The 18,007-nt window shown below is 40.4% G+C and overlaps 1 protein-coding gene and 1 pseudogene across 4 annotated transcripts in view; one reads left to right on the top strand and one right to left on the bottom strand.

Moving 5' to 3' along the window:
* ZNF81 (zinc finger protein 81) overlaps nt 1-18,007 on the bottom strand; it is a 138,993-nt gene that overhangs the window by 35,929 nt on the left and 85,057 nt on the right. For all 4 annotated transcript variants that reach the window (XR_009493561.1, XM_059883762.1, XM_010821926.4 and 1 more), the window contains exon 4: nt 16,011-16,106. Coding sequence is in view for 3 of the 4 variants with exons in the window: in XM_059883762.1 (XP_059739745.1) it covers nt 16,011-16,106 (96 nt within the window). In the remaining variant the exon portion in view is untranslated. The remainder of the gene's footprint in view (nt 1-16,010; nt 16,107-18,007) is intronic.
* Nucleotides 12,020-12,423, top strand: LOC100297302 (chromosome 16 open reading frame, human C1orf21 pseudogene; annotated as a pseudogene).

The following is an 18,007-nucleotide window of genomic DNA, read 5'->3' as shown; positions in this document are numbered from 1 at the left end:
GTTTTCCAATGGCCTGTGATATTAGAGACTTTATATGTAAGAAAATTCTATATGTAAGAAAATTCTATATGTAAGTCATTATATTTAATGCTCTCTTTATTACTGTGAATTAGCTTTAACACAATTAATATACTATTCTTGCCAAGAGTGAATCACAGTTCATGAGACATATTATATTCTCAATAATAATTGTAAAATGGAAGAACTGTACACTATCTCATCAGCAAGAGTTTTTAGATATTGAGAATGCTCTGAGCCATCAAATCCAGTTTTCCCCTGTTAGTCAGTTAGATACAGTACTCTGAATACATGTCCAGTCCAAAAATCTCATCCTCTTATTCTTAAGTTGCATTGTATTCTCATATATTTGGCTTTAATTTATTTGGAAGTTACTAACCCCTGGATTCCTAGGCTAAATTTTAGAGGTGGTTTTACTTTTCACTTTATTAAACACTTAAATGTATATAAAATGTCTAAGTTGTAAATAAAACATAACTTCTAAACCATTTATATATTGGACAAAAGATCACCAGTACCAACATTCATCATAAAAATTTGCTTCTTCAGTAAAAAGCTTCCTGAGCCCTTTACTGAGCCCACAGATTCAGTGAACCGTACAGAAATGGACAGTCATCTGTTTAGAAAGAGCTGTGCATGCAAGCTAGCATTCTCATTGCCACTCAAAAAATGGCTCACAAAAGTCCAGTTTATTCTCAAATAAAAGGACAGGTTAATATCCTCTTCCTCCACTCCTGCTTATATCTTCTTTTGTGCCATTTAAAAATGTTTGTGTGCTTAATTAAATTGTTTTGCTGTTGTTGTTCCATCGTTAGGTTGTGCCCGACTCTTTCTAACTCCATGGACCATAGCACGTCAGGCTCCTCTGTGTTCCACTATCTTCCAGAGCTTGCTCAAATTCATGTCCGTTGAGGCAGTGATGCTGTCTAACCATCTCATCCTCTGCTGCCCACTTCTCCTCTTGCCTTCAATCTTTTTCAGCATCAGGGTCTTTTCCAATGAGTTGGCTCTTCGCATCAGGTGGCCAAAGTATTAGAGCTTCAGCTTCAGCAAGACTCCTTCCAATGAATATTCAGGACTCATTTCCTTTAGGATTGACTGGTTGATCTCCTTGCAGTCCAGGGGACTCTCAAGAGTCTTCTCCAGCATAATTCAAAAGCATTAATTCTTCAATGCTCAGCCTTCTTTATGGTCCAACTCTCACATCTGTACATGACTGCTGGAAAAACCATAGCTTTGACTATATGGACCTTTGTCAGCAAAATAATGTCTCTCTGTTTTAATACCCTGCCTAGGTTCGTCATAGGTTTTCTTCTAAGGAGCAAGTGTCTTTTAGTTTTGTGGCTACAGTCACCATCCACAGTGATTTTGGAGATCAAGAAAATAAAATCTGTCACTGTTTCTAATTTTTCCCCTTCTATTTGCCATGAAGTGGTGGGACCAGATGCCATGGTCTTAGTTTTTTTTAAATGCTGAGTTTCAAGTCACCTTTTTCACTCTCCTCTTTCATGTTCATCAAGAGGCTGCTCTTTAGTTCCTCTTCACCATCTTCCATTAGAGTGGTATCATCTGCATATCTGAGATTGTTGATATTTCTCCCAGCAATCTTGATTCCAACTTGTGATTCATCCAGCCTGGCATTTTGCATAATGTACTCTGCATATTAGTTAAATAAACAGGGTGACAATATACAGCCTTGTTATACTCCTTTCCTAATTTTGAACCAGTCCATTGTCCCATGTCTGGTTCTAACCCTTGCTTCTTGACCTAAACAGAGGTTTCTCATGAGAAAAGTTAAGGTGGTCTGGTATTCCCATCTCTTTAAGAATTTTCCACAGTTTGTTGTGATCCACATAGTCAATGGCTTTAGTGTAGTCAATGAAGCAGATGTTTTTCTGGAATTCCCTTGCTTTCTCTATGAGCCAATGAATGTTGGCAATTTGATCTCTGGTTCCTCTGCTTCTCTGAAACCCAGCTTGTACATCTGGAAATCCTTGATTCATGTACTGTTGAAGCCTAGCTTGAAGGATTTTGAGCATAACCTTGCTAGCATGTGAAATGAGTGCAACTGTACAGTGGTTTGAACATTCTTTGGCATTGTCATTTTTGGGGATTGGAATGAAAACACCTTTTCCAGTCCTGTGGCCAATGCTGACTTTCCCAAGTTTGCTGACATACTGAGTGCGGCACTTTAAGAGCATCATGTTTTTGATAATTATGATAAGGCTGATATGAAAATTCCTGTACATTTATTTTAGTGGATGTATGTGCTCAGTTCAGTTCAGTCGCTCAGTCGTGTCCGACTCTTTGCAGTCCCATGGACTGCAGCAGATCAGGCCTCCCTGTCCATCACCAACTTCTGGAGCTTACTTAAACTCATGTCCATCGAGTTGGTGATGCCATCAAACCATCTCATCCTCTGCTGTCCCCTTCTCTTACCACTTTCAATCTTTCCTAGCATCAGGGTCTTTTCCAATGAGTCAGTTCTTCACATCAGGTGGCCAAAGTATTGGAGTTTCAGCTTCAGCATCAGTCCTTCCAATGAATATTCAGGACTGATTAACTTTAGGATTTACTGGTTTGATCTCCTTCCAATACAAGCAACTTTCAAGAGTCTTCTCCAACACCACAGTTCAAAAAGATCAATTCTTTGGTGCCCAGCTCTTTATAGTCCAACACTCACATCCTTACATGACTACTGGAAAAACCATAGCATTGACTAGATGGAGCTTTGTTGGCAAAGTAATGTCTGCTTTTTAATATGCTGTCTAGGTTGGTCACAGCTTTTCTTCCAAGGAGCAAATGTCTTTTAATTTTATGGCTGCAGTCACCATCTGCAGTGATTTTGGAGCCCCCCAAAATAAAGTCTCTCACTGTTTCCATTGTTTCCCCACCTATTTTCCATGAAGTGATGGGACCGGATGCCATGATCTTAGTTTTTTGAACGCTGAGTTTTAATCCAACTTTTTCACTCTCCTCTTTCACTTTCATCAAGATGCTCTTTAGTTCTTCACTTTCTGCCATAAGGGTGGTTTCGTCTGCATATCTGAGGTTGGTATTTCTCCCAGCAAGCTTGATTCCAGCTTGTGCTTCATCCAGCCTGGCATTTCACACGATGTACTGTACATATAAGTTAAATAAGCAGGGTGACAATATACAACCTTGACGTACTTCTTTCCTGATTTGGAACCAGTCTGTTGTTCCATGTCCAGTTCTAACTGGTGCTTCCTGACCTGCATACAGATTTCTCAGGAGGCAGGTAGGGTGGTATTCCTCTCTCTTTAAGAATTTTCCACAGTTGTTGTGATCCACACAGTCAAAGGCTTTGGGAAAGTCAATAAAGCAGAAGTAGATGTTTTTTCTGGAACTCTCTTGCTTTTTCGATGATCCAGTGGATGTTGGCAATTTGATCTCTAGTTCCTCTACCTTTTCTAAATCCAGCTTGAACATCTGGAAGTTCATGGTTTACGTACTGCTGAAGCCTAGCTTGAAGGATTTTGAGCATTACTTTGCTAGTGTGTGAGATGAGTGCAATTGTGCGGTAGTTTGAACATTCTTTGGCATTGCCTTTCTTTGGGATTGGAATGAAGCTGACCTTTTCCAGTCCTGTGGCCACTGCTGAGTTTTCCAAATTTGTTGACACATTGAATGCAGCACTTTCACAGCATCATCTTTTAGGATCTGAAATAGTTCAACTGGAATTCCATTGCCTCCAGTAGCTTTGTTCATAGTGATGCTTCCTAAGGCCCACTTGAATTCACATTCCAGGATGTCTGGCTCTAGGTGAGTGATCACATCATCATGGTTATCTGGGTCATGAAGAAATTTTTCATATAGTTCTTCTGTGTATTGTTGCCACCTCTTCTTAATATCTTCTGCTTCTGTTAGGTCCATACCACTTCTCTTAAATAAATGCCTAGGAGTGACATTCCTGAGATACAGAATAGCTATACATTTAGCATTAGTATATACTGCCAGTTTCCCAAATTGAATGAAAGAATTTACGTTACTACCATCAATGCATATAAATTCCAGTTGCTCCAAAATCCCGATAACACTTGATATTGTCAGTCTTCTACATTTTAGTCATTGTTCTGTTTTATTTATGTGTGTAGGGTTGTCTGACTGTGGTTTTAACTTACATTTCCCTGATGAATAATGATGTTCAACTTTTCATATACACAACTATTGTGTGGATACCTCCTTCTAAAAGTACCTGGTCAAGTCTTTTACCCATTTCTTTTTCTACTGGCTAGATTACCTTTTTCTTTTTTATTTCTACAAGTTCTTTATATATTCTGAATGTGAGTCATTTCTCAAATCTGGGTACTGTAAATATCTTCTCCCAGTTTGTGGCCTGCCTATTCACTTTCTTAATGATATCTTTTGGAGAAGGATATTTTTTTTTTACTCTAATATAGTTCAACTTACTATGAAATGAAGTAGAAAATGTTATTATTTTTTTTGTTGTTGTTATCCAAAAGAACTTCCCTGGTGGTCCAGTGGTTAAGAATCCACCTTTCAATACAGGGGGCATGGGTTTGATCCCTGAATAGGGAACTAAGATTCCAATTCCACATTCAAGATTCCAATTCCACAAACCACAAGGCAACTTATATAAAGCCAACACACCACAACTAGAGAAAGCCCACGTGCCACAATGAAGACCCAGCACAGCCCCCAAATTTTTTAAAAGTACTCTTAATAAACAGTAACTTGTACAATACTGGGATTTTTTAAATGACAGGAAGAATTCACCAATAAGGAGAGGTTTTAAATTAGAGGTTAAAGTTCTTTAATGGACAAAAAGATTGCTAAAACTTCTCTGTTTTTGACATTTCTTGTAATTTGTGTTTTTCTAGGACTGTGTCCATTTCACCTCAGTTATCAAATTTGTTAGCATAAAGTTGGTCGTAATATTTTCTTAATATTTAGTGGTGCAATTATGCCTGGTCACCAGAAACAGGTGTTCCAGGGGTATCCCCTGTGTGGGCTGCATGTACCCACCTGTGGTGGTTGGGCCATAACTGCTGTGAGCATGCTATGCTATGCTAAGTCACTTCAGTCGTGTCCGACTCTGTGAGACCCCATAGACGGCAGCCCACCAGGCTCCCCCATCCCTGGGATTCTCCAGGCAAGAACACTGGAGAATGAAAAGTGAAAGTGAAGTCGCTCAGTCGTGTCCGACTCTTCGAGACCCCATGGACTGCAGCCTACCAGACTCCTCCATCCATGGGATTTTCCAGGCAAGAGTACTGGAGTGGGGTACCATTGCCTTCTCCTGTGAGCATGCTGGTGGATGGATTTGGCCCCCTGGAGCAGGAGCCATTTTTCAGGGGGCACTAGGGCCATCCGAGGCAGCTCACTGGGTGCAGTGTGATGGGTCTTGAGAGGAATACTGGATGTATGGTATTAATGAGGCTGGTGGAGAGTGACAGAAATGGTACCTGCCAGCACCAGGCCAGCTAGGTGGAAGGAGAGTGAAAAAATGGTGCCCACCAGCACTTCTGTCCCTAGAGAAAGTTTCACCAGATCCCTGCCCCTCTGGCACATGCTCTAAAATTAGTCAATGAATCTCATTCTCATATAGCCCAGGCACTTCCAAGCTGCTTCCTTTGGGACTCACAGAGAGAAAGTCTGTTTGTGAGCTCTTCAAGAGTAAAATCTTAGTTTCTGACAGTCATCCAGCTCTCCCAGATGTAATTGCCACTGGTTTTCAAAACCAGATGTTGTAGGGATTCATTTTCCTAGGGCAGGTATCCTGGGCTGAGGGGCCCAACATGGGATTCGAACCCCTTGCTCTTCAAGGGGGACCTCTGCAGTTATGATATCTCTGTTGCTTGCAGGCTGTCACACTGAGTGTGTGGGTTCTGAATAGACTGTGTCTCTGCCCCTCCTACATATCTCAATGTGGACTTTTCTTTATGTCCTCAGTTGTGGAAAATTTGTTATGCTAGTCTTCATGTCATTTTCAGAGATAGTTGTTCTCTATGTAGTTATAGTTTAGGTGTGTTCATAGGAAGAGAAAGTGTTAAGTCACTCAGTCATGTCTGAGTCTTTACAACCCCATGTACTGTAGCCCACAGAATTCTCCAGGCAAGGATACTGGAGTGGGTAGCCATTCCCTTCTCCAGGGGATTTTCCACACCTAGGGATCGAACCAGGGTCTCCGGCATTGCAAACAGATGGGGAAAAATGGAAACAGTGGCAAATTTTATTTTCTTGGGCTCCAAAATCACTGAGGACGGTGACTGCAGCCATGAAATTAAAAGACACACACTCCTTGGAAGAAAAGCTATGACAAACCCAGACAGCATATTAAAAAGCAGAGACATCACTTTGCTGACAAGGTCTGCATAATCAAAGCATGGTTTTTCCAGTAGTCATGTATGGATATGAGAACTGGCCCATAAAGAAGGCTGAGTGCTGAAGAATTGATGGTGCTGGAGAAGGCTCTTGAGAATTCCTTGGACTGCAAGGACAGCAAACCAATTAATCCTAAAGGAAATCAATCCTGAATATTCATTGGAAGGACTGATGCTAAAGCTGAAGCCCCAATACTATGGCCACCTGATGTGAAGAGCTGACTCACTGAAAAGACCACCCGATGCTGGGAAAGATTGAAGACAGGAGGAGAAGGGGACAGGGAAGTCTGGAGTGCTGCAGTCCATGGGGTTACAAAGAATCAGACACGACTTAGTGACTGAACAACAAATGGGAAGAGATGAGCTCAGGATTTTCCCTTGATCTAAAGCAATAAATTTCTATCTGGGTGGTACTTCATCCACAAGTTCTGATGTGTCATACTTTCATTATCATTCTGCTCAAAATATTTCCTAATTGTATTATGGATTTTTCTTTGACTTATGGGCTATTTGTATATGTGTTGCTTACTTTCAAAACATTCGGGTATGTTCTAATTGTCTCTCTGTTCAGAGTTTTGATTTATTTCAATAGTAATTAGAGAAAATATAATGCATGATTCCAATCCTTTGAAGTTTTTTGCCATTAGTTTTATGTCCCAAAATACTGTCTATTTTGGTCAGTGGGCCACATGCACTTGAAAAGATGTGTATTCTACAGTTGTGGGATGTAGAGAACTATGATGTCAATTAGGTCATACTGGTATATCATGTTCAAATCTTTACAGATTCTTTTGTCTGTAAACAGACAAAAATCAGTTACTGAGATAGGAATGTCAAAATCTCCAATTATGAATATGTATTCCATTTTTCCTTTTAGTGTAGTCAATATTTTCTTTATACATTTTGAGGCTACGCTAAAGTAAATACAAATTTCTATTTTTATAATCCTGTTGAATTTAAATTTTATCAATTTCAGAGAAAGAGGGCACATTACTGAACATATAATAGACATTACAATGATAATACAGGGACTTCCCTGATAGTCCAGTGCCTGGGACACTGCACTTCCAATGCAGTGTTCCCTGGTTGGGGAACTGGATCCCGCATGCCACAGCTGTGGATCCCACATGCCGTGACTAAGACCCAGTGTAGCCAAATAAATAAATACTTTTTAAATTAGTAAAATGATAATACAGGAATATTATGAGACAACTGAATGTCAAATATTGACAAGTTAGATAAAATGCACAAACTTCCTGAAAGAAAAATTATCAAAGCAAGAAGAAATATGAATATCCTTATATCTAGTAAAGAAACTGAATTTGAAATGAAAGATAGTCCCACAAAGAAAACTTGAGACCCAGATGAGTTCACTGGTAAATCCGTTACTAAAACTTTCCCATCAAGAAAATTTGAGGGCCGATCATTTCACTGGTGAATTTCATGAACAGTAAAAAAAGAAGTAAAAATCTTCCACAAACTTTCAGATAATAGAGAAGGGAACACTTCACAACTAATTTTTTTGTGGCCATCATAACCCTAATACTCAAACCCGACAAAGATACTGCAAAAAAGAGAAAACTACAAACCAATATCACCCATGAAAAGTGCAAATATTTTTTCAGTAAATAGAATCCAACAATATAATAATAAGGATAATAAATCATAATCAAACTAGTATTTATCTCAAAAATGTAAGGTCAATTTAAAATTGTTTATTGAAATAAAAAAATCTCAATTGTTTATTTACTGAAATAAAAAATAAATACACATATTAACAAAATAAAAGCAAATAACTCACATGATCACTCTAATAAAATGAAGAGAAAGCACTTGATAAAATCCAACAAATAACCATAATAAGAAAAAAACCTCTTAAAAATTCTAGAATTAGAAAGGAACTTACATAGCCTGATAAAGGGCAGCTTCAAAAAACTTACAGCTAACATCATTAATGGTACTTTTTTTTTGCCTCAAATATCAGAACAAGGCAAGCATGTCCATCCTCACCCCTTCTATTCAACACTGAATTAAATAAAGGTCTTTGACTGTGAAATAAGGAAAGGAAAAGAAATAAAAGCATGAAATTGGAAAAGAAGAAGTAAAAGTGCCCTTAAAGTGTTGATTACTTACATGAAAAACCCCAAACAGAGGGAGAGGGTGGGAAGATTTGGGAGAATGGCATTGAAGCATGTATAATATCATGTATGAAACGAGTCGCCAGTCCAGGTTCCATGCACGATACTGGATGCTTGGGGCTGGTGCACTGGGATGACCCAGAGGGATGGTATGGGGAGGGAGGAGGGAGGATCATTCAGGATGGGGAACACATGTATACCTGTGGTGGATTCATTTCGATATTTGGCAAAACTAACACAATATTGTAAAGTTTAAAAATAAAATAAAATATTAAAAAAATGTAAAAAAAACAATTAATAGGTGGATTTAGAAATGACTGCCAGTGCAGGAGACACAGGAGGTTCAATCCCACAAGGAACTATGATCCCACAAACCATGAGGAAACGAAGCCTGTGTGCCGCAATTACTCAGCCTGCACCCTAGAGCACACGACTTGTAACTACTGAGCCCACACACTGAAACTACTGAAGCCGGAATGCTCTAGAGCTTGTGCGCCACAACAGAAGAAGCGACAGCTACAAGAAGCCTGAGAGTAGCAACGAAGGCCCCACACAGCCAAAAGTAAATTAATTAATTAGTTACAAAAATTAATGCCTCTTTTGCTGTCTCGTACACCGGGTTATTGTTACCATCTTTCTAAATTCCATATATATGCGTTAGTATACTGTATTTATGTTTTTCCTTCTGGCTTACTTCACTCTGTATAATAGGCTCCAGTTTCATCCACCTCATTAGAACTGATTCAAATGTATTCTTTTTAATGGCTGAGTAATAGAACAGTCTTATGGACTCTGTGGGAGAGGGAGAGGGTGGGAAGATTTGGGAGAATGGCAATGAAACATGTAAAATATCATGTAGGAAACGAGTTGCCAGTCCAGGTTCGATGCACGATGCTGGATGCTTGGGGCTGGTGCACTGGGACGGCCCAGAGGGATGGTATGGGGAGGGAGGAGGGAGGAGGGTTCGGGATGGGGAACACATGTATACCTGTGGTGGATTCATTTTGATATTTGGCAAAACTAATACAATTATGTAAAGTTTAAAAATAAAATAAAATTGGAAGAATAAAAAAAAATAAAATAAAATAAAATTAAAAAAAAAAAAAAAAAAAATTAATGCCTCAGGACATAAAGTCAATGTACAAAAATAAATTCCTAGCAATTTATACTAGCAATAAATAATCTGAAAAAAATTTTTAATGCTATTTATAATAGTATCAAAAACATCAAATGCCTAGGATAAATTTAATGAAGGATACATAAAACTTTTATATGAAAATTATAAAACATTGCTAAAGAAATCAAAGATCTAAATATATGTAGAAAGTTGCTATATTCACAGATTAGAAGGCTCAATATTATTAAGATGTCAGTTCTCTTAAAATTGATCTTAGAATTAATGCCAAACCAAATCCCAGCAAGTTTTTTTCCAAAAAATTAAAAACTGGTTATAAAATTTATATGGAAATGCAAATGACCTAGAAGAGTCAAAGTAATTTTTTAAAAAAGTCAACCTGGAGAACTTACTCTACCTGATTGCAAGACTCATTATAAAAGCTATAGTAATAAAGTATGGTGGAGGACAAGGAAGCCTGACGTGCTGTAGTCCATGGGATAGCAAAGAGTCGGATATGACTGAGTGACTGAACAACAACAAATAAAATAGGGGTCTGCCAAAAGGACAGTGTATTAACTATATTTTCTTATTTTCTGTATTCTAGATGCTCTAGCATCTGATGTCTAGCTGATCCTGGAGAGACTGCCTCTCCCAGACCTAGTTATTTCCCAGAGACAGCAAGTGACTTTCCTATAAGTATACCTACCATATGCAAACCAACAAATCCAGAGCCCATATCCACCAACTATCTCCTTTTTCAAGATCTCACACGTTGAGCCACTAGAACCCTGCCCTAATCACCTCAGGCTGGGTACCAGGCAACTAAGGATAGTCTCTACACTACACCCCAGAGTCCACTGAAATTACTCAAACTAACTAACTCTAAACCTTTCCAGCCTGCTTATTCTACCTCACCCATTCTTTCCTATGAAAATCATAATAAAGGCTGTTGCCCATGCTTTCCCCCTATAACTTCTACCTCCTGATTGACCTTAGTGCTCCCGGGTGTGACTCTGCACAGTGTGGTATGCCTTTTCCTCTTGGAAGCTGTTACAAACTATTTTCAATGGCAGTTGTCTCCAGATATGTTGGCCTCACCATAACTGAATAATAATAAAACCTTTTCTCAGCAGTAAAGAATCTGTCTCTCAATGCAGGAGACACAAGAGACGTGAGTTCAATCCCTGGGTCAAAAAGATTTCCTAGAGGAGGAAATGGCAACCCACTCCAGTATTCTTGCTTGGAAAACTCCATGGGCAGAGCAGCCTGGCAGGCTACAGTCCATGGGGTCACAAAGAGTCAGACATGGCTGAGCACAAGCACGAGTTGAGTTCAGTTGAATAGATCAATTAAACAGAACAGAAAGTCCAGAAATAGGTTCACATATGTGAAATCAACTGATTTTAATAACTGTGCCTAGGTAATTCAGTGGGGAAAAAGCTCTTCAATAAATGGTTCTGGAACAACTGAATATTGTATTGAAAAAAATGAACATCAACCCTTACATTAAACACAAAAATGGATCATAGACCTAAACTTAAAAAGCTAAAATGATAAACTGTATAGAAGAAAATATGAGAATATCTTTGTGACCTTGCAATGTTGTTGTTCAGTTGCTCAGTCATGTTAGACTCTGTGACCCCAGGGACTGCAGCACGCCAGGCTTCCCTGTCCTTTACCATCTCCTGGAGCTTGCTCAAATTCATATCCATTGAGTGGGTGATGCCATCCAATCATCTTGTCCTCTGTCATCCCCTTCTCCTGCCTTCAATCTTTCCCAGTATCAGGGTCTTTTCTAATGAGTCAGCTCTTCCCATCAGGTGGCCAAAGTATTGGAGCTTCAGCTTCAGCATCAGTCCTTCCAATGAATATATAGGATTGATTTCCTTTAGGATTGATTTCCTTTAGGATTGACTGGTTTGATTTCCTTGCAGTCCAAAGGACTCTCAAGAGTCTTCTTCAACATCACAGTTCAAAAGCATCATGGAGGGGCGAGGAGGTCCTCTCCCTCCGTCCCCCTCCCTCACTCGCTCGCCGCCAGCCCCCGCTGGCTCCCTGCCCACTCCCGGGGGGCCGGGGTAAGGACGTGCACGCACGCACCTGGGCCGGGCTTCAGGTGCTTCGGGGCTCTTACCCCCGGCCTCGGGGAGGAGGGGGAGACCCGGACTCACCGTGGGGAGGAAGAGGAAGGAAGACAAGAAGGAGGGAGGAAGAAAACCCGAGAGGAGGACCGGGGCCGGAGGCTTGCCACCTTCAGCACCCCCGCTAGCGCCCAAGGTGCACCCATCTTGACCGACTCAGCAAGAAGGTGGATTTTCCCTGTGTCTAAAGGGAAAAAAAAATGTCCCTGTGTCTGTAGAGATGATTTGCAGTTCAGCCCAGCTGAAGCTGACCGAATGAGACTATGCGCTGTGCCTCCACCAAGCATGTTGCCACTGTTCAAAACGAAGAGGAAGCCCAGAAAGGGAAGAACTACCAGAATGGAGATGTGTTTGGCGATGAGTATAGGATCAAACCGGTGGAAGAGGTCAAATACATGAAAAATGGGGCAGAAGAGGAGCAGAAAATAGCAGCCAGGAACCAAGAAAACTTGGGAAAAAGTGCCAGTTCAAATGTAAGACTTAAAACTAATAAAGAGATTTCAGGATTAGTTCATCAACCCAGAGCAAACATGCACATTTCTGAAAGCCAACAAGAATTCTTCAGAATGCTGGATGAAAAAATTGAAAAGGGTCGAGATTACTGTTCAGAAGAAGAAGGTATCACATAGCACCAATCCTACCACTCAAACCGGGAGCTGCTGCTGCTGCTGCTAAGTCGCTTCAGTCGTGTCCGACTCTGTGCGACCCCACAGACGGCAGCCCACCTGGTTTCTCCGTCCCTGGGATTCTCCAGCCAAGAACGCTGGAGTCGGTTGCCATTTCCTTCTCCAATGCATGAAAGTGAAAAGTGAAAGTGAAGTCGCTCAGTCGTGTCCAACTCTAGCGACCCCAAGGACTGCAGCCTACCCGGCTCCTCCGTCCATGGGATTTTCTAGGCAAAAGTACTGGAGTGGGGTGCCATTGCCTTCTCTGAAACCGGGAGCTACTACTGTGTAAATAGGTTACACCCTAGTTGAAATCTTTGCAAAGGTCGGTTCTCTTCAGCAAACAGCACTATAGCAAAAGAAGATCATTCCATATCGTATGCTGCATTAACTTACAGTGTTTCTTAATGAACTTGCAAAGGAATATTGCTAAAAACAAACAAAAACTGTTATCGAAATTTCTTTGTTGCTGCTAGTTAAAACTTATTGCAACTTTTCACTTCTCTGTGTCCAGGTCTGCAGCAAAATTCTGCAATTTCACCTTGAAGATACTGTTGGTTTTACAGATGCTCTCCAACCTATTTTTTCTAAAAGATGAAGTAGTGGTGAACTCAGTTATCCAACTTCTGTTCTAGACTGGTTCTGCTTCTAAGACAAGCGCCTCCTTCCTCGCTCCCTCCTCCCTGCCTCCCCCAGTAGTCCAGAGCCTTGTTTCTCACTGGCAGTGTTGCACTTTGGAGATGGGATGGTTGCTATGGCAAGCCTAGTTTCTCTGCTATGAAGAAGTAGAGACGCTACTATCAATTCAAAGCATGTCATGACATGACTCCTGGAAGTGACATAGGAGGGAGCAGCAGGTGGTTTCATTTCCTGGGTCTCTTAATCAAAGATCAAGCTTGCAACATCAGTTTTGCTCAGATGCAGACGAAGTGTGATCACAATCTTTTGAATCCCTCTTGCCCACTTTTTTTTTTTTCTAAGAAAATAAACATTTTACTGTTTTTTTTTTTTTTTTTTTAAAGCAGCATGGCACTCAGCCTTCTTTATGGTCCAACTCTCAAATCTATACATAACTACTGGAAAAACCATAGCTTTGAGTATATGGACCTTTGTTGGCAAAATAATGTCTCTGCTTTTTAATATGCTGTCTAGGTTCGTCATAGCTTTTCTTCCAAGAAGCAAGAACCTTGCAGTAAGCCAAGATTTATTAAATAGATCACAAAAAATACTAAAACTTTTTTAAAGATGATAAATTAGGCTCCATAAAAATTAAAATATTTTTCCTTTGATAGGCACCAGTAAGACTAAAACTGTAAGATACACATTACAACAAAATATTGGCAGTACATATATCTGGCTTAGAAATTGTATCGAGCAAATATAAAAAACTCTTATACCTCAATAAGAAGACAAACAACCCCCCCCATAGGAAAGATATTTCAATAGACACTTCACAAAAAAATGTACAAATGATAATAAGCACATGAAGGTATTTAACATTATTACTCATCAGAGAAATGCTGCTTACATTCATAACATACCATTACATATCCATTCTAATAGCAAAGTTTAAAGAGACTGATGATAACAAGTATAGGCAAGGATTTGGGGCAACAGAATTTCTCATGTATTGCTGTTGGGAATGTAAAGCCATTTTGGAAGACAGTTTGGCAATTATATGAAATTATAAGAAAGGTGAGCAAACACTGATGGGTGAGGCCATGCTCAGTAAATCTTTAATCCAATTTCTGTTGAAGGGTGCAGCTGTGTTCCCTCCCTGCTATTTATCTGGGGCCAAACTATGGTGGAGGTAATGAAGATAATGGTTCAGTTCAGTTCAGTTCAGTCGCTCAGTTGTGTCTGACTCTTTGCGACCCCATGAATCGCAGCATGCCAGGCCTCCCTGTCCATCACCGACTCCTGAGTTCACTCAAACTTACGTCCATTGAGTTGGTGATTCCATCCAGCTATCTCATCCTCTGTTGTCCCCTTTTCCTCCTGTCCCCAATCCCTCCCAGCATCAGAGTCTTCCAATGAGTCAACACTTCGCATGCGGTGGCCAAAGTACTGGAGTTTCAGATTTAGCATCATTCCTTCCAAAGAACACCCAGGGCTGGGTCTCCTTTAGAACGGACTGGTTGGATCTCCTTGCAGTCCAACGGACTCTCAACTTCTCCAACACCACAGTTCAAAAGCATCAATTCTTCGGCGCTCAGCTTTCTTCACAGTCCAACTCTTACATCCATACATGACTACTGGAAAAACCATAGCCTTGACTAGACGGACCTTTTTTGGCAAAGTAATGTCTCTGCTTTTGAATATGCTATCTAGGTTGGTCATAACTTTCCTTTCAAGGAGTAAGCGTCTTTTAATTTCATGGCTGCGGTCACCATCTGCAGAGCAACGCTAATCCCAGGCATTTACCCAAGAAAAATGTAGACATATGCTCACACAAAGACAAATCAGAATGTTTACTGCAACTGTAGTCATAATAACCAAATAATGACCACTTGTCATTAACAGGCATAGAGATAAAAAAAAATTATAACGGAACAGTATTCACTATTTAAAAGGAACTATTTAATAGTCATACCATGGAATAGTATCCACTATTTAAAAGAAACAAACTAAGTGATATACTCAATAACATGAATGAACTGCAAAATCATTAGGCTGAACAAATAAAGCCAGACCCAAAAAGGTACATACAGAATGATTCCATTTATATGCAACAGTAATAAAGGCAAATCTAGTCTATAATGACAAAAAGTAACTCAGTGGTTGCTTGGGGCCAAAGTCATGTAGAGTGTTAACTACAAGGGGCATGAAGGTGCATTTTTGTGTGATGGAATGTATCACGACTGGGGTGGTGCTTATAACAGTGTGTACCTTTGTCAAAACTCACCAAACTGTACACTTAAAATGGATACTTATTATGGTATGTAAATTATATCTTAATAAATTTGATTTTAAAAGAGAAAATGCTAGGTGACAGGGATCATAAAGTGAGAAGATGGAAGGCAGGCATGGAGATTAGGGGAGGTGAAGAGAAGTGAGGAATCTGAAAGCAATATCTACAAAGAGAAAAGGAGGTGGGGCTGGTTGTAGATGACAGTTTGTTGATATCTTAGAGTGAGAAGATGAAAACAAGAGGGAGAAGAAGCTGAAAGGGAACCAGGTAGAACAGGAGTGAGGCAACCAACTGATCTCCAAAGAAGGCAAATCCATTAAAACCTGAATGTATACAATAAGGATCTAAGACCTTGGGAGTGGGGTTTCAGTACTAAAGCATAAAAATGTAATGGGAGGAGAAAACATCCAAGAAAGCCAGATCCATAGTAAGGAAGTCTGGCATATGATCTAGAGTACAGATACTGTAGCAATTCTCCTGGAGGGAAGCTAAGCCAAGAAGCAGTAAGGGAAATACAGGGAAGAGCAGTTTGGTACCTCAGAGGCCAAGGAGTTTCTAAAGTTTTGAACCTTCAAAAAGGGCAGCAATCACAGCACTTTAAAGGTATTGGTCTTAAGTATTTCCATTGTCTTCCTTCTGCCAGGATCACACTCACCTGAGCAGCTGTGATGTAGGGTTTTTTCCTTCAGTGCCCAAGGCTCCTCTCCTTGCTCCAACTTGAATATGACCTCTGGTTTGGGAACTTCATACCCTGTTAACAGGAAATGATAGAAAATGGGGTCCAACTAATTGCTTTCCATGTGTTCTTTGGAAAAGTAACCACATTTCATTGGAAAAAGAGTAATAAGCATGAATGTGCAAAGGGAGTGAAGACTCTCAGGGAAATCAAGGATGACACCATTACACATTTCAGATGCCCCAGAGCACTTAGCAGCTGAGAATGGAAACCACCTCACTGAGGTTCTGTGTTAGTTCCCTAGGGCTTCTTTAAGAAAGTACCAAAAAATCCCTGGAGAAGGAAATGGCAAACCACTCCAATATTCTTGCCTGGAAAAGTACATGGACAGAGCCTGGTGGACTGCAGTCCTTGGGGTTACATGACTGAGCATGCAGGCATGAGGGTGGAGGGAGATGGGTTGGTAGCAATACCCTGGTAGAACTAAAAAAAAAAAAAGAAAGAGAGAAAGTACCAAAAACTAGGTGACTTAAAACAACAGAAATCTATTATCTGATATTTCTAGAGGCTAGAATTCTGAAATCAAGGTGTTAGCAGTGTCATGGTCACTCCAGCAGATATAGGGGAGAATCCTTCCTTGCACCTTCTAGCTTATTCTGTCTGCCAAAATCTCTGGTGTTCCTTGGCTTGTAAATGTATTTTAATCCAGTCCCATGGCTATCTTCTCCCTGTGTGTCTTCTTACTGTCTTTCCTCTATGTGTGCCTATTTCTGTGCCCAAATCTCCTTTTTTTTTTTTTTTAATAAGGATACCACTCAGGTTAGGGTCCACTCCAATGACCTCATTTTAATTTGATCCCTTCTGTAAAGATACTACTTTCAAATAAAGGCACATTCTCAGGTACTGGGGGTTAAGATTTTGACATATCTTTTTTTGAGGGGTCACTATTCAACCAATAAGAGCATGTCCCCTGACCCCCCCAAATTCACATCTTTCCCATGTATAAAATACATTAACCCTATCCCAATATCCCCAATCAACTCTTAGGTCTAAAATCTCATCTAAACATCAACCCAGGGTCTCAGATCTCAGCATCTAAATCATCTAAATCTTATGGGTAAGACTTGAGTATAAGTCATTCTGGGACAAAATTCCTCTCCATGCATATCTATGAAAGCAGACGCACTACCTGTTTCTAAAATATTCCAAACACAGTGGTGTCACAGGCATAGGATAGATACTCCCATTCCAAAAGGGAGAAATTAGAATTTAGAAAGGTATGGCAGGTCTCAAGCAAGTCTGAAACCGAGCAGGGCAAATTCCATTAGATTTTAAGTGAAAGTGAAAGTCACTCAGTCGTGTCTGACTCTGCAACCCCATGGACTATACAGTCCATGGAATTCTCCACGCCAGAATACTGGAGTGGGTAGCCTTTTCCTTCTCCAAGGGATCTTCCCAACCCAGGGATCGAACCCAGGTCTCCTGCATTGCAGGCGGATTCTTTACCAGCTGAGCCACAGCTTGACAATAATCCTCACTGGTTCAATGTTCTGTCCTCCAAGCCCACCAGGATGGTAGCCCCACCCCCTCAGCCCTGGGCCAGGAATGGCACCACTTACTATCACTCCTAATGGCCCATTAGCAAAAATTTTGTTTCCTGTACTGGCAGTCTTATGCTCTGCTGTTCCACATGCCTTAGTTCCAAAGGGAGGAATACTTCTACCAAGAGACACAACACTGATTCTATTGAACTGGAAGATAAGTCTGCCACCCGGAAATCTTGGTCTTTTCACATCTCTGAATCAACAGGCAAAGAAGGGAGTTACTGTGCTGGCTGGGGTGGTTGATCTTGACTATCAAGCGGAAACTGTGGCCTGCTATATCACAATGGAAATAAAGAAGAGTATGTCTTAGTGCTTGTTTCAGCAGTGAAGTGAAGTGAAAGCTGCTCAATCATGTCTGACTCTTTGAGACCA

The sequence above is a fragment of the Bos taurus genome, chromosome X, assembly GCF_002263795.3.
Source record: "Bos taurus isolate L1 Dominette 01449 registration number 42190680 breed Hereford chromosome X, ARS-UCD2.0, whole genome shotgun sequence".
Classification (NCBI taxonomy): domain Eukaryota; kingdom Metazoa; phylum Chordata; class Mammalia; order Artiodactyla; family Bovidae; genus Bos; species Bos taurus.
The sequence above is the reverse complement of the archived record's forward strand: the minus strand, read 5'-3'. Positions and strand labels throughout refer to the sequence as shown.